At 42.6% G+C, this 16,798-nt stretch overlaps 1 protein-coding gene across 2 annotated transcripts in view; it reads right to left on the reverse strand.

Annotated features, from left to right (window-relative positions):
* Positions 1-16,798, reverse strand: part of TAFA4 (TAFA chemokine like family member 4) — a 180,999-nt gene that overhangs the window by 36,669 nt on the left and 127,532 nt on the right. For both annotated transcript variants that reach the window (XR_007244095.1, XM_048491806.1), the window contains exon 4: positions 5,135-5,290. Coding sequence is in view for 1 of the 2 variants with exons in the window: in XM_048491806.1 (XP_048347763.1) it covers positions 5,135-5,290 (156 nt within the window). In the remaining variant the exon portion in view is untranslated. The remainder of the gene's footprint in view (positions 1-5,134; positions 5,291-16,798) is intronic.

Raw genomic sequence — 16,798 nt, forward strand, 5'->3', positions numbered from 1 at the left:
AGGCACGAACACATTAAATTGTTTTAGGAAGGCTTTGTTTTGAGAAAGTGGATGTAGTGTCCATTACAGCTGTGTGATTAACATATTCTGTCACAAAAGCAGAACATTACCTTTGCTGGGCGACCATGTCCTTTGCTAAATATTTTGAATTTATCATCTGCCATAAAGTACTGCTTTATTATTGCATGGAGCATGACATAAAATTTACAGGCATAGCCTATGATTCAGCAGGAAAAATATATTTAATGTAATTAAATTTGAGTTGCATACACAAATAACGTGATATGAAAAATGCAAACATCGAGGCAAATCTAATGTCTAAATAAAAGAAGAGCCTGGGTGATACATAGGAATATGTAAATATTGGAAGAAATTGTTCTAATACCAACCACTTTGGCAACTCATAAAAAAGTTTTGTCCTCCCGAATATACTTCCAGGGAGTGAAAGCAGGATGGTGTGGCATGATCTCATCACATCTTGGAAGCTAAGAAGGGTCAGTACTTGGATGGGAGACCGTTAAGGAAGACTCTGCAAAGGAAGGCAATGGCAAACCACCTCTGCTTCTCACTTGCCTTGAAAGCCCCTTGCTGAGATTGCCACAAGTCAGTTATGACTGGATGGGATATATGTACACAATACTCTTCATGAAAAGTGGTGCCAATTCTAATTCATATGCAGAGGTGTAGCTCCAAGGGGACAGGGGGCATGACGCACCGGACGCACCCTGTGGGGTGTGTGAGGCGTTCTGAGAGGGTGGAGCGGAGGATGTGCGGTTTGGCTTTTCCTCTCTTGCTACGCCTCTGTTCATATGTAGGCACACACACTGCAGATGCCATGTTCAGTTGGAGCCCTTAAAGCAGGAATAGACTAGCTACTGGCAGTAAGCTGTCATCACAGCACACCGTGACTCCACAGTATTGTCATGTGAGTGCTTAGCAAAAAGTTGGCAAGCCATGTACATCTAAACCCCTCTCCCCAGTGTAGAGATGCTTCCACATTACATCTACATTGGTTTCCCTTCCAAATTCATCCCTACGTTAAGATCAGCCGGACATTCTACAAAAAAATAGGAGTATCAAATACAGGTTTTGTCACCCATGAAAATGTTCTAGTAAGATGTGTGTTGCAGACTTTCATATCTTGATGGGTTAATTCATAAATTAAAACATCAGGGAAAGTTAGGAAAACCTGAGGCTCTTTATTTCACTTGAAAAGGTCATGGTTTTGTGTGCAAAGCAATGAAAATAGAAGATAAGTATCTTCCAGGTGGATTAACAAATATGATTTCTGTGTCAATATTAATTAGCAGCAAGCTATTAAAATGTTGTACTGCTTTTGATTCTATTTAAACAGAAATCACACCATATTTTATTTCTAAGGTTCTTTTTGTCTGTACTGTCAGACACATTAATTAAGACTTATAGACGTTATTTGCTAACATAATTCTATCCAATAAAACTGCGGAAATATGCCACTCTGTATCTCTTGTGTAGTGGTGAGGTAGGGGTAAATTATAGGGCAATTTCCCGAATCCTTTCAGCAATCTAAATTTCAATCATTAGAAATATGTTTTAAACCACGACAAACTAAGATGTTACAGAGCCCTTGAGGGGTGGGCAGTCTATTACATTTAATAAATACTAATAATAATAATTTTCATCTAAGACAATACCAAAGCACTCACTGCAATAATTCTAACAATATTTAATGGAACAATGGAATGTTCACCTGACCAAAGATCACCATGATTATAACCATCAATTTTAATTGAGGTTGTGTGGATTCTGTCTTCAAAAAAAATCCCTAACAGATGTTCTGAAGCAATAAAACTTGGAAGTATAAATAAATTACACAAGCCATACATATAGATCCCTTATTCTGCATAACGTCTTGTACTTCACGTTGGCATAGCAAGTTGGGATGGAGGGGATAAAAACTGATTCAGGGCACTGTAGCGACTTCTATTACTCACTGAAATCCAGCTCTGCTTTCTAGAAACTGATCACAGGGCATTTCCGTGGCCCCTTCTGTACATGCAGAATAATGCACTTTCAATCCACTTTCAATGCACTTTGCAGCTGGGCGGAATAGCAAAATCCACTTGCAAACAATTGTGAAAGTGGACTGAAAGTGCATTATTCTGCATGTGCGGAAGGGTCCCATGTGAATGCAATCTTAATGGCTATAGACTCTCGTTTTGTGGGGAAAAGAATACTTGAGATAAAGGTCAATATGCAAGCACCAGGTCATTACTGACCCCAATCATCTACACTTAACCCCCTGTGTACTCACTCATTTTACTGACCTCAGAAAGATGGAAGCATGAGTCAGCTTTGAGATGGCTACCTAAAACCAACTCCTGTCAGGCCCAAACTTCGTTCGGGAGCAGAGCTTGAACTGCACTACTGCAGTTTACCACTCTGTGTCACAGGGCTCATATCCTTGAGGTACAACATGCTAAATTTACAGTCAGTACTTAGAAGTGTAACACTCCAGTATTCCACCTTCAGTCTCATCTACCAGCAGTTCAAGAGACTACACTGTCACTGTTCTGCTTGCTTGCTCAAGTTCTTTGTAAGGCAGTCTTGTTTGGGCAAGACAAAGTGGGTGTTCCTGCAATGGTTATATTAGCCCAACAAAACTGCATAGTGCAGTGACATAGGAAGGCTTTAGAAAATAAACACAAATGTGTCTGCTTAGTGAAGGCAATGGCATTGTCCATTTACAACAGACACAAGACTGTGAGTTAGTGTCTGATGAAGAAGAAGAAGAAGAAGAAGAAGAAGAAGAAGAAGAAGAAGAAGAAGAAGAAGAAGAAGAAGAAGAAGAAGAAGAAGAAGAAGAAGAAGAAGAAGAAGAAGAAGAATTTGGATTTATATCCCCCCTTTCTCTCCTGTAGGAGACGCGAAGGGGCTGACAATCTCCTAGCCCTTCCCCTCTCACAACAAACACCCTGTGAGGTGAGGGGGGGGCCTGAGAGAGCACCGAAAATCTGTGACTAGCCCAAGGTCACCCAGCTGGTGTGTGTAGGCGTGCACAGGCTAATCTGAATTCCCCAGATAAGCCTCTACAACTCAAGCGGCAGAGAGGGGGATCAAACCCGGTTCCTCCAGATAAGAGTGCACCTGCTCTTAGCCACTACGCCACTGAATGGGTCTATCACTAGGATATTTCCTAGAGATACTTGATGGTAGTTAAGGCCTTTCACAAAAGAACAATTGTGTTGTTTGGTGGTTGTGGATGATTGCTCAATTGGAACACATTTATTTTGCAGGTCATTTATATCCTGCACTTTCTCCTCATGAGGGGCTCCAGGCGGGACCCATCGGAGTTTGGAGAAGGATTACTCTGCCATACGATGGGAGCATGTGTGCGTGTGAAGAAAGAACAGTTTTGGAAAACACACAAATACACTCAAGGGAAGGGGAGCCTCGGCAGAACGTGAAGCCTTTCAAGGTGTAGAGCTGGCTTCTTCCTTCTCCTTTGGGGATGCCATGTGTTGTCCCACAAGTCTTTTCCTTCACCTGTGCTCTGCTTGTATAATTGTAAATAAGCCATGTACTAAAAGGGCCAGAAACCCGGAGAGTGCATTGCCCCTGGACCTTCCAATCTCAAGTATGTGGGGAATCGGTCAAAGTATCCTTTTGTAGGGCTGCCAATCTCCAGGTGTGGCCCTGGACTGCTGGAATTACAACTGCGGTCCAGAATACAGAGATTAGTTCCCCTGCAGAAAAAGGCAGTTTTGGAGGGCAGGCTCTATGGTAGACCATAGATTCTGGATAAAATCTATCTCCATTGATATCCCCCAATCCATTGATATCACCCAATTAATCTCCAGGATTTTTTTTTCAGCTGGAGTTTACATGCATAAATCTTTGGGCATCTTGTCTCCCTCTTTCCCCCTCCCCCCACCCCGGTTAGGAAAATGGTGCATGCATTCCCAGGTCAGTTATCTGAACTGGGCATCATGTGCACAGAAACTGAGAACCTGCAACTCACACCTGAATGTTAAATGGGACATAGGGTGAGACCTGCAGTAACATGCAAATTATCAGCTAGTGGGATCAGAGGCGTAGTGGGGGGCAATGGTGGCCAGGGCAAAATGGTGTCCACTGCGCCCCCCATGCCCACGTGCCTTGTGGTAGCTATGCCCCCACGTGCCCCATTTGCCTGAGCTGGCGGTGGTCCAGGACAGCCTGGTGGGGCCAACAGGTGCTCAGCTTTGGTCTCCGCCAGGCCTGCTGGGACGGAGCCAAGCCAAGGGGCGCTTTGTGGTGGCCCTGCTAGGCCACTCATTCAGCCTCCGCCAGCTGGGCCGAGCCAGGGGGGAAAGGAGAGGGGTTTGAGGGGGGACTTTGCACCCCTCCCCCATAGGCGCCATCCCCTCCTCCCCCAATCCAACTCAGATGAACTGGGGTGCGGCACAGTGGAAGAGGGGTCTGGGGGTGATTTTGCACCCCCCATTGGCCCCATCCCCCTCCCCCCTTGCATCGACTCCGACGAGCCAAGTTGGCATGGGAGCCAAGTTTGGCCTGGGAGCCAAGTTGGCATGGGAGAGGAGGGGTGTGGGGGTGATTTTGCATCCCCCCACGTGACAGAATGGCATGCGCCCGGGGACATGTGCCCCCTGAGTGGGATAAATGACTCCAAGTAATATGTCAAAGGAAAGCAACCATGATCTGAACATAGGCAAAAGATGGCACTCACTGATAACTAAACACCTTTGGTTCAGGCTTGTGCTTAGCATACTAGTAAAGCATTATTTGACTGGAACAGGAAAATCCTATGGCATGTCCCCAAACAGTATAGATCTAGCTAACGAAGAAGTCCCAACACATTTCCCTTGTTCTAGTTTCAGGTTAGCTGCAGAGTAGATTGTTCTGAGCTAAGAGAGAAAAAGTAGTAAGAAATCTTCTTGGCACAGGCTGGGAATGGATGACTACATAAATTAAGGAGATTAATTGCACCACGATTAGGCACATACTCATTATCATTAACAAAGAGAAATGTGTCCAAAATTAACAAGGGGGAGGATTATACTTTTTTCAGACAGCAGGAATTCAAACCATCAAGGAGACAAGGAGTGATCTCTAATTATTAAGTCTGAGTGACAAATGAGGCGGAAGAGCTTACCTTCCACACAGGAGGGCTGCGCTCGTGTGGTGCCAGCAACCTGCCCTGGGAGGCAAGAACACTTGACCGTCTGCGACCGCTCTTCGATCCTGTTCTTGTTGCAACATCTATGCACTGCGACCACTTCACAGGTCCCTTGCTTGACTTGGTGGTGGCCTGTTAACAACGAAGGAATTTTCTCTTGAGCAAACAGTTCTTACAATAGAAAGGTTAGACTTGTCCTCTCCCAACCAATCAGTTCGTGGGTAAAGTAGAATTTGATACACGGAACCGAACAAGCAGACAGCTCCAGTGGAATAGCTGGACCATGACTTGGACAGCCAATGTAAGTCTCTCCTTTAAGAACCTCATCTCATTCACTGCATTCCTTGAACAGACTGGTCAATCCCTGACACTAACTGATAGTATTTTAGAGTCCGGGACTCATGGTTGAAAAGGTAATGCACCAGTTGGAAATCATTCATAGTTTGGTTAAGCCTGATTCAATTGGTTTTCAGCCAATGGCAACTTTTCATATGTTATGATGAAAGAGGTTCCCAATTAGAGATTGGAAAAGGCAGGATTTGTGGAGAAGGAGTTCAACAGGGATGTGATTCCATACAGTCTACTCCCCAAAAGAAGAGTTTGCATGTATACCCCACTTTTCTCTCCTGTAAGGAGTTTCACAGCAGTTTACAAATTCCTTCCCTTCCCCTCCCCACAACAGACACCTTGTGAGGTAGATAGGGCTGAGAAAGTCCTGAGAGAACTGTGACTGGCCCAAGGTCACCCAGTAGGCTTCATGTGTAGGAGGAGGGAAAGAAATCCAGTTCACCAGATAAGAGTCTGCTGTCCATGGGGAGGAGCAGGGAATTAAACCCAGTTCTCTAGATTAGAGTCCACCGCTCTTAACCACTATACCACACTGGATCTCATGTCCTCCAGGGAAACTGGTACTAGAGATCAGCTGTAATTCCACATCTTCAGCCACCACCAGGAAGTGGAAGCCCTGTTTTCACATGACATCACATGCATGATCTCCAACACTAATACTATTCATTTTGTTGGAAGAGACAACCTGAGAATTCAGGAAAAGGACCCCGAAAGCAACTCTTCACCATGGAAACCTGGAGCCGGTCTGCAGGATTTCAGATCTTCCTGTTAGGGAATTTAAACAAAGGCCCAACAGCATAGCTCTATATAGCATCCATGTTTGGGATAACATGGCTGAGCTACTAATTGGCATGCAGAGTTATGCTGTGCTCTGAAAACTTTGCAAAAGAAAATGCGCTCCTCAATTTTCACACTGAATAATGTATAGAAAATATAAGGGCACATATTCGACTCTACCCTGCCTCCCACTGTACTTTTAAACAAAATATGCTACAGCTGTGAGATGCATAATGCATTTCGCGGAAAGTTGAGAAAATGTTGATCACAGCATAAAAGTCTCTCTCACAGCCACTGTATTATGTTTATTGGCGGGCTGTGCATTTCCAGGGAAGTGCCTCAAACCTAAGTAATAGCCCTGAAAAAAGCTCTATTGGGCAACAGATGCACTGTAGGTCTGCGAAATAAACAAGAACATCACAATATCCTTTTGTGTTCCAAAAGATCAATCTGCACAGTCTTCCAGTAAATACTTTCAAGGATTAGTCAGCAAAATATTAAAATGAAGGACTGAAAGAAAGATGATGTTATACACTGGAAGACTAATTTTAGTTAGGCTGGTTACTTGCTAATAGTCTCAAGATGACTGGTTGGCAGGTCACTAATGGAAATGAATTACAGAACGTACTCTATCGGTAGCTGCGGATTTCTCTCTAGTTTTTTTAGAAAAAAATATCCCATTAGTGGGAAAGGCACAAAAAAGACTGCAGCCATTTCCAGGCCGAATTTAGAAACAAACAAATATAGGCAGAGGATGTTAAAAGCAGCCGAAAGCAAATCTTTTTAAGGAATTTCATCAAGTACTGCCATTTTGACTCCTGTTTGGGGAGTCTACTTCCAGTATTTTCTTTCTTTCACCCTGCCCCCCTCCCCAATTCTCAGATAGAGGTCTTGAACAATAAAATCATAAAACTTAAACAAGACCCATAGGTAAAAACTCTTCTGTGATGAACTACACCAGGGGTGTCAAACTCGTGGCCCTCCAGATGTTCATGAACTACAATTCCCATCAGTTCCTCCCAACATGAGCATTGGCTATATTGGCAAGGGCTGATGGGAACTGTAGTTCATGAACATCTGGAGGGCCACGAGTTTGACACCTGTGAACTACACAGAAAGAGTTAATTAAAAGGTATACGTTGTGGTGGGTTTTCTGGGCTGTGTGGCCGTGGTCTGGTGGATCTTGTTCCTAACGTTTTGCCTGCATCTGTGGCTGGCATCTTCTGGCATCTTAAAAAGTACAGGTTTGTCAGTAGCCATTATTGTTTACATTTCAGAGTGAGGCATAAAGGCCTTAATAACTGGGGAAGCAACCTGATTGGACGGGCTAGCCGGCACTCTGACTGGTTAAACAACTTGATGACACAGAGAGGGAGCAGAATATTTCCCTGTGACAAAAAAATTCAAGTAGTCTTTTTGGATCTGGGTATCTACTAGTGAACAGTTATATCTTGTCTCACTGGAAGACAGAAGTTCAAATACTCCTCTTCTTCTTGTGGAATGCTCTGCTGTGGGCATGGCTCTTCAGGAGCGGACCTACCCTGTTTCCCCGAATATAAGACATCCCCGGAAAATAAGACGTAGTAGAGGTTTTGCTGAAGTGCGAAATATAAGGCATCCCCCGAAAGTAAGACGTAGCAAAGTTTTTGTTTGGAAGCATGCCTGACGAACAGAACACAGAAATATAAGACATCCCCTGAAAATAAGACATAGCGCATCTTTGGGAGCAAAAATTAATATAAGACACTGTCTTATATTCCACAGTGGAGCATTCCACAGGGAGAAGAGGGGTATTAGGTCACAACTGAGCTTTTATCTTTCAATGAGACAAGGTATAACTGCCTTTACTGTGCTAAGCATGCGTGACTGGTTCTACTGGTATCAACTTGAGCTGAGTGAGAGCAAATACACATAGGCTCATTCTGCACATGCAGAATAATGCACTTTCAAACTGCTTTCAGTGCTCTTTAAAGCTGTGCGGAATAGCAAAATCCACTTGCAAACAGTTGTGAAAGTGGTTTGAAAACGCATTATTTTGCATGTGCAGAAGGGGCCATAGACTGAGAGAACTGCTGGTGGCTAACTTGAGGGGCCCAAGCTGAGGTGGCCATATATACAACCAGGGAGGAATAGATCTTCCAGAGATTAAATAAAGCATAATTATCAACATGGCATGTGAAACAATGCAAAAACTACATGGTAGGTGATAAATACATCAACAGATAGTATGTACTATACACAGTAGTACAGTCCTCAGTGTCTTTTTACTTGTCTATTATTTAGCCATGATTTGCATTTGCACTTTTATCAGCTCACAGCAGTAGTCTGTTTACATTAACAATGTAACACCAGAGGAAGAACCTTCAGCAAATAACCTCAGTGTCTTGGATTCAGGGAAAATAAAGCACCCATGTGCAACACACAAGTTGGTTGTCAATGTGTTGATGACCGGAACTCTTGGATAATCTTAATCCAGCCATTTCTCTCCCTTTTAGGAAATATGGACTCCCTTGATAGATCCCATTTAGGCAGACTTCTATAAAGCCATTGCTCTTGGTTTGCCTTCAGAGGACACTGAAAAGCTTAAGGCTATGAGATTTGACTGATTCATTGCACAATAGTCTCCCCATCACCAACTCAGTACCATCCCAACATGCGTCTTTTGCTATGAACACAGATACGTACTTTGATCACTGAGCAGTGGGGCAATTTATGGCAAGTATTGGGTGAAACTGAAACAGCTCCCATTGAAAGCTAAAGTGCAGATAAATAACAGCAGTGCGAACAGTGTGCTTCACCACAGAGTAGAAGGCTGGAAGATGACAGCGAAGTTCACACATAAGTCAAAGAGACTTCAAAACAACGGCCTTAAGAGAATAAGGAGGGTTTCCTGATTGAAGAAACTAGCTAAAGAAGAATTGCAGCAGAAGACGGATACACAGGAAAATGCCAAAGCAGGAAAAGCAAGATACTGATGCCCGGGTCACCTCAGCAACTTATGGTTAGGCTCGAAACAGACACTTTCAATGCAAAGCGAAAGAAGGTGGCTCAGAGAAACACAGGCACATAAGAACATAAGAACATAAGAACAAGCCAGCTGGATCAGACCAGAGTCCATCTAGTCCAGCTCTCTGCTACTCGCAGTGGCCCACCAGGTGCCTTTGGGAGCTCACATGCAGGATAATTACAAGTGAAGCTATGTGAAGAAAGGTTTTGCTTGGCTTAAACCTCTCATATTGAGGCCCTAAGTGTTTCACTCATCACAGAGGGTCAATACACATGCAACAATTTGTAGCACATGGAAACGTACGAAGCTGCCATCAACTGAATCACATATCTATCAGGTCAGTATTGTCTACTCCAGGGGCCTGCAACCTGCGGATCTCCAGATGTTCATGGACTACAATTCCCATCAGCCCCAATTTCTGGCCATGCTGGCAGGGGCTGATGGGAATTGTAGTCCATGAACATCTGGAGAGCCGCAGGTTGCAGAGCCCTGGTCTACTCACAGTGGCAGTGGCTCCGTAGGATCTCACAACACTTACTTCCTGATCTCTTAATGGAAGTGCTGGAGATAAAACCTGGCATGTAGATCACCTCCTCAGGAGTCCATCTACTGCGATCAAGGCGTAGTTCTGCTATCTTAGCTTCCCACTTCCACTTTGTTAAGTTTTTCATATTCCATGTGAAATACTAGTCAATGATTTGATAACGACAAACAGGTTTATGACAATGTATTGTCAAAGGTTTTCACGGCCGGATTCAACTGGTTCTGGAGGGTTTTCCGGGCTGTGTGGCTGTGGCCTGGTGAATTTTGTTCCTAACGTTTTGCCTGCATCTGTGGCTGGCATCTTCAGAGGTGTATCACAGAGGGAAGTCTGTTACACACTGTGTCTGGAGAGAAGGAAATGTTTGGAGTATATATTGTCCATCTCCCAGTTTTATGACAAACAGTTCTATTTCAGGGGATATAAACCACTGTTATCTTCTGCTTGAGCTCCAGTCCAAGTTAAATCCAGTCCAGCAAGCACCTGTCATTGTGTTAAAACAGCTGAGATTTTTGGTCCTTTCTATGTAGCTTGTGGTAATTGTGATGCCACAAGCCCTTCTCTTGTGATATGACCATCGCTCCTACAGGGAAGTCCAGGTCAGAAAGTCCCATAACATTGAGATACAAGGCCCTCTCTAGCACCCAGTGCCAGCAATGAAGTTTTCCAATACAAGCTTCTTCTTTTTTTGCCTGTACGATGTCCTGCGTCAGTGAAGGCTGCTGTTGGGCTAGATAGGCATTTAAGACCCTTCTGTTCCAAACAATGCCAGCCGTGTTGGACAGTCACCCATATCAAGATGCCTCTAGGACAGTGATGGCGAACCTTTGGCACTGCAGATGTTATGGACTACAATTCCCATCAGCCCCTTCCAGCATGGCCAATTGGCCATGCTGGAAGGGGCTGATGGGAATTGTAGTCCATAACATCTGCAGTGCCAAAGGTTCGCCACCATGGCTCTAGGATGTCATTTTGAGTCTTCAGCAGAAAAACCATCCATTTATCAGACAAGCTAAGTGCCAAATCTAGTAACACATTCCCCCCCCCTGCCCCCTGCTCTGCCCCAAGGCAGAGTATGTCACAAAGAATGAATAGGAGAAAAAAGTTAGCATGCTTTTTATTCCGCACATTTCACACCCAATCTTTCCCTGAGTGACAAAACCTCATCCTTTGCATGGCACAGCTCACCGCAGAAAGATTGAGCAACTCATGAATAGTCTCAAAGCATCCTTTAGTCACTGTGCCACAACTAAGTCAGTGCAACCAAAATCTAGGTGCAAAGAATTTGTTTAAAAGGGAAGATCACAGTGAGTGAATTCCCTAAGATATCAGGTAAGCTATAACAAAGGAACTGCAAAGAGAGAAAGGGAATCCACTCGCTGTGATCTTCACACTCTGAAGAACAAAGTCCCATGGGTCCCACTTATTAAAATCGTCAGGAATGCGCAGTTTCCTCGTGTTAATCTCTTACATGCAGTTACACAGTAGGAGTCTAAACATTTAATACACATTCATCCTCTACTACAGTCTGATAGGACAAAGGCCCACAAAATAGAGTCTGTTCTGATGGTAAGAAAAGAAGCGATCCATATTGAAATTTTGTATGTTGCTATTTCAGGGTTAGGGTCATAAAGCTATATAACTTCTAATCCTATATGAAAGCTAGTAGCCTTGGTTTATATCCATCAATCTCTTAATCCTTGTCAGCTCTTCGTTAACTATAGTGCTGCAACAAGTATTTGTGAAGTTGTTTTTGGAAGAGGAAACATGGGATGAACACCTTGGCCAGCTGTAGCATCTTGCTGAGCATTTCTTTTCCTTTCCTACTGCAACTAGTATAAAGTTTGGATGTGGTTCAAAGTACTCAATGAGCAAGAACCACAAGACTCTTGGCCTTTTGCCTCGTAGACTGTGATTTGTAGCTGGTGCACCAGCTACTGAATACTGAACAGATCAAGATTCCATTTGTTGTTTTGTTTATGTTCACTGTGTGTGGGGGGGGGGGAGTGCACTCCTGTAGGCTAATTTGGGTCTCTTTGAGGAGACAAGAACAAAGACAGCCAGACAGAAAGAGCTACCGTTGTTCTTTCATAAGAAAAGATTGTCAAAAGACAAATCTGTCTATGCGAAAAAAATCACTTAATAAACAGCTATGGTTTCTAGAAAGCATTCTTAGATGTGTTGACTCAACAATTCCTACATGTTTTGTCTCTTTCATACACTGCACAGAACCACCTACATTCCAGCACCCCAACCAGACTCCCAAAAGGTGTCTGCTTAGAGCAAGGTGAGTACCACATCTCTGCCACCTTTGTGCCAAGTATCAGAACCATCTTATTCCTCACTGGCCAGTCTTATGCAATGGCAGCAGCTAACACTTAAGAGAGGATGGTCATAGGATTAACAAATCCTATAATCCCATGGTTTACCATGGTGTCTATGAAGATGGCTAAAAAAATTCAGGCTTGCAGCCTTGCATTTGAAAGATTTATAGGATTCCTCAAGCCCCCTCCTCGTTTTGTTTTTGCACCAGGGTACATTTCAGCAGCCTTCACCTATGGAATGTTTTCCCCATAACCACTAGCTTGGAGCCAAACTTCATAACCTTTTAGCAACAGACTGAAGTTTTTCTTTCCACCGAGTCTTCCTTGAATGTTGATTTTATTGTTATTGCCCTGCACTCTGCAGTGTTTTTAGTATTTTGTGTGTATTGTGCCTACTTATTAATTTTGCTGCCAAATTTCTGATCCTACATTGCTATTTCAATGCATTGAATATGGTCTGTGCCATGTGCATGAATCACTGTTGTTTTAACTAAAACAACATAAGACATTCTGTAGACTCTATGATGCCACGGGATACAAAATGGTAGGCACAACAGCAGAATAGCAAAAGTGTTGCTATAAGCCATCCAGAGCGCTATAAATGCTCTTTTATGAAAGCGCTCTATTTAACATTGCAAAGGATAATGGCTTGGCCAAAGATGGTCCTTCAGTACTGCTCTCTAGCCTTCAAAAAAAAGCAGAAAGGGAGGCAAGCACAAGGACCCCGGTGGCATTTCTCCTAACAAAAGGCTCAGGAAGATGTAGTGACTTTATTTCCACATCTCCTGCATCCTTTATATTGAAAAAAAATTATAGCAAAGCTAACAAAAGTCATGAAAAGGAGATCAATTAAATAATTCCAAGATAAATGGAAACCATATTACTTATACTATTCTTAAAAGGGGGGATTCTGAAAAGGAGGTTGATGAAATGAGCTACATAAATTATTATTAACCCTCATGATATATTATATCAAAAAGAAGTCAAAAAACATTTAAAGGTATTATGAATAAATTATAAGAAATTAATAATATGTGGGAAATATATATTTTAGGAAATATCTTAGAAATCTACAATAATAATTATAGATATTTGAAAATCTATAAAAATAATTATAATTATTTTTGGAAAATACCTTTAGAAAGCTATAAAGATAATTAATATTATCAGTCTTTCTCATCTATTTTATTTTGTTATAATCCACCGTATAATACTGTTTAATGTTATTATCAGGTGTATTAAATATTTTATAGGGCACTTTATTATTTTTGTTAGATTAATACAATAATTGGTTGTTGTGGGTTTTCCAAGCTGTGTGGCCATGGTCTGGTAGATCTTGTTCCTAATGTTTCACCTGCATCTGTGGTGTGATACATCTTCTGAGGTGTATCAGAGGGAAGTCTGTTACACACATAACAGACTTCCCTCTGTGATACACCTCTGAAGATGCCAGACACAGATGCAGGCATGTTAGGAACAAGATCTACCAGACCATGGCCACACAGCCCGGAAAACCCACAACAACCAGTTGAATGCAGCTGTGAAAGCCTTCGACAATACAATAATACAATAATCATTATTCCATGTTAACTATTATACTATTCAACTACTGTATTGTCGAAGGCTTTCATAGCCAGAATCAAAAGTCAGTATTATACCAACAGCCAGTATTGTACTATTCAGTTTGCCACAGTTATTATCATTTCCACAGTTTTCCACAGTTATTTCCACAGTTTTGAGCACCCACTTCTGTCAAACCCATTTTGATTTATTGACCACTCTGATTCAGTGTTGCACTTTTTCCGGAGCAAAGCCTTCCAACTAGTATCTGATCCGAGGTCACCTACACTGTTTACAGTTTTCCACAGTTTTCCACAGTTATTATCATTTATTGTTTATTAGATTATAGTGTGTAAGACTGTATATGCAGTTCTTTTTCTTCCTTTTTCTTAGTTTGCTGATGTAAGTGTAATTGTGGTCTTTATTTTCCTGTCATGTTTCTGTTCTTCCACTGGGAAACTGACTTTTCTACACAAATATCTTATACTCTAGATAATAAATGAGAAGAGGATAGCTGTGGGGAATGAATGGATTGATGAGAGTCAGAACTGAGCAGACTTTCAGTGCAGTCCCAAACAGTCACACCCTTCTTAGCCCATTGACTTCAGTGGAGGATATCACTGTTAGTTGGGTACCAACAGCTGTAACAATGCATGTAAGTTTGTAATATCTGGAAAAACAGGTGTGCAACGTGTGGGTTGTGAATGTGGAAGCTGTAAGTAGTGAGGGGACTTAAAATTTAAAAGTAAGAGAACCATTTGACTGGGAGAATGACATATTTTTTTAAAAAAAATGCACAAGCTTATATTATGGGTGGAAAACAAATTCCAACCCACCTTATTACCTTTCATCCTGAAAGTGACAAGCGAAGGAAACAACCTGCAACTTACAAGCAATTTATCGGTATGGAATCGTAAGGGTGCAATAAAATGGGAAAAATGTATTTGAAATCAAGGTGCGCAACCTCCAGCTCTGGTAATGAGAGACTCAAGAAGTTAACTAAATCAGAACAGTGACCTTTCATATGTGTAGGAGCAGGGAAATGCTGACAAAGCCAGAGTAGGCTGTAGAGTGCACTAAATTTTTGGTGGGTATCAGAGGTCACATCAGTATGAAGATTAAAGTCCCCAGGAAACAAACAGTGTAGGTGACCTCGGATCAGATACTAGTTGGAAGGCTTTGCTCTGGAAAAAGTGCAACACTGAATCAGAGCGGTCAATAAATCAAAATGGGTTTGACAGAAGTGGGTGCTCCAAACATGCAACATCAAAACATACAAGATGAAAGAAAGGAGGGTGGGGAATGCCCGTAAGCAAAGAAAAAGACGAAACAGAGTAAGTATTGCCAGATACATTTGGACATGGATAGAGAAAAAGCACGGGATGCAGGATTATTGTGTTCAGATGTGTCTAGAGGTACGAGCTGTGATGTGCAGGTGATTTGGGGGTGACCAAGTCGAAAAATAATGAGGATCCATGTTTTTCAAGCAGGTTGTTGCACCACTGTGGCCCCTTTAAGCATGGGATGTGTGATTGTTGTGTTCAGACACGTGGCTAATGGCTGGAGTTGTTATGTGCTGGTGATTTTGAGATGACTTAGTGCAAAAATCATGAGGACCCATGTTTTTCAAGCAGGTTTTTGTGCCACTGCAGCACCACAGCGCATGGGATGAGTGATGGTAAGCCCCTTTGAGACTTCTTACAGGAGAGAAAGGGAGATATAAATCCAAAACTCTTCTTCTTGTCAGTCACTGTCATGTTTAACTTCAGCCCAGGAAAAGCAGACAAAATGCTTCCAGGGCAACAGAAGAATCTGAATTTATGCCCCCTCTTTTCTCTTCTGTAAGGAGACTCAAAGAGAATTACAAATTCCTTTTCTCTGCCACTCTCACCAACAAACACCTTGGCTCATTCCGCACATGCAGAACAATGCACTTTCAAACTGCTTTCAGTGCTCTTTGAAGCTGTGCGGAATAGCAAAATCCACTTGCAAACAGTTGTGCAAGTGGTTTGAAAATGCATTATTTTGCGTGTGCGGAAGGGGCCCTAGTGAGGTATAGGTGGGGCTGAGAGAATTTGAAGAGAACTATGACTGACCCAAAGTCACCCAGCAGGCTTCATGTGGAGGAGTACAGAAGCAAATCCGGTTCACCAGATAACAGTCTGCCACTCATGGGGAGCAGTGGGGAATCAAACCCAGTTCTCCAGATTACAGTACACCTGCTCTTAGCCACTAGTCCACGCTGGCAAAGCCATGATCATGTCCATCTCCATAACAAAAGAAAAAAACCAGGAACAATTGTATTTGATCAAAACACATTTGTCAGTACTGTGTACTGACATAGTATCACAACAGGGTAGTGCAACAAAGTTGATGGAGCTTCATCTCTGATGAGGCGTGCTCATGCAGATGAAGCAGGCCATCTTGCGCATTCCAAACAAAACTGCATCCAATCGAGATTAACAGTTGTGAAGCGAACTGCAGGAGAGCCTCAAGACGAACAACTCTGGCAACCGGTTCGCCTTCCTCATTTATCAAAGAAACATGTGATAATTTGCAAGATACCCTTCGTAGAATTGAAAAACCAGATGAGGGGGCTGATTAAGAGCAATCTACATGGTCCGGCAACAGGAAAAGAGACTTTAATATGAGAGGCATGTATTAAAATCTAAGATGATTAGATTGTCGAGAGATGTTTCAAGCAATCAGGCTGGCTAATGTCCTGGGCTGGAGGCCATCAACTGCTTCTCAGCTAGTCATTAATCCTCTGGAAAAGCCCTCTGCACTGAAACTGCTGCTTAATTACATCCCGAGTTTGATTCATTTTATAACAGGCCTTCGAATTCTTTTACAGTTATTTGGGGCTTATTCAGATGAAACCAATGAGAATGGTTTCCCAGTCATTTGAGATCCGTCGGTTATCCGGGCAATAATGATGCACAAAGACGAAACCGCACAAGTGCATTTTTAATTCTGGAGAAAAAGCCCTTCTAAAATGTTTATAGCATTTCTGTGTTAGCTCTGCAGCTATCCAAAGCCTGACTACTTCTACCGTGCAGGGATACAAGCATATATGACTGTGA

The sequence above is a fragment of the Sphaerodactylus townsendi genome, linkage group LG03 (assembly GCF_021028975.2).
Source record: "Sphaerodactylus townsendi isolate TG3544 linkage group LG03, MPM_Stown_v2.3, whole genome shotgun sequence".
In the NCBI taxonomy this organism is placed as follows: domain Eukaryota; kingdom Metazoa; phylum Chordata; class Lepidosauria; order Squamata; family Sphaerodactylidae; genus Sphaerodactylus; species Sphaerodactylus townsendi.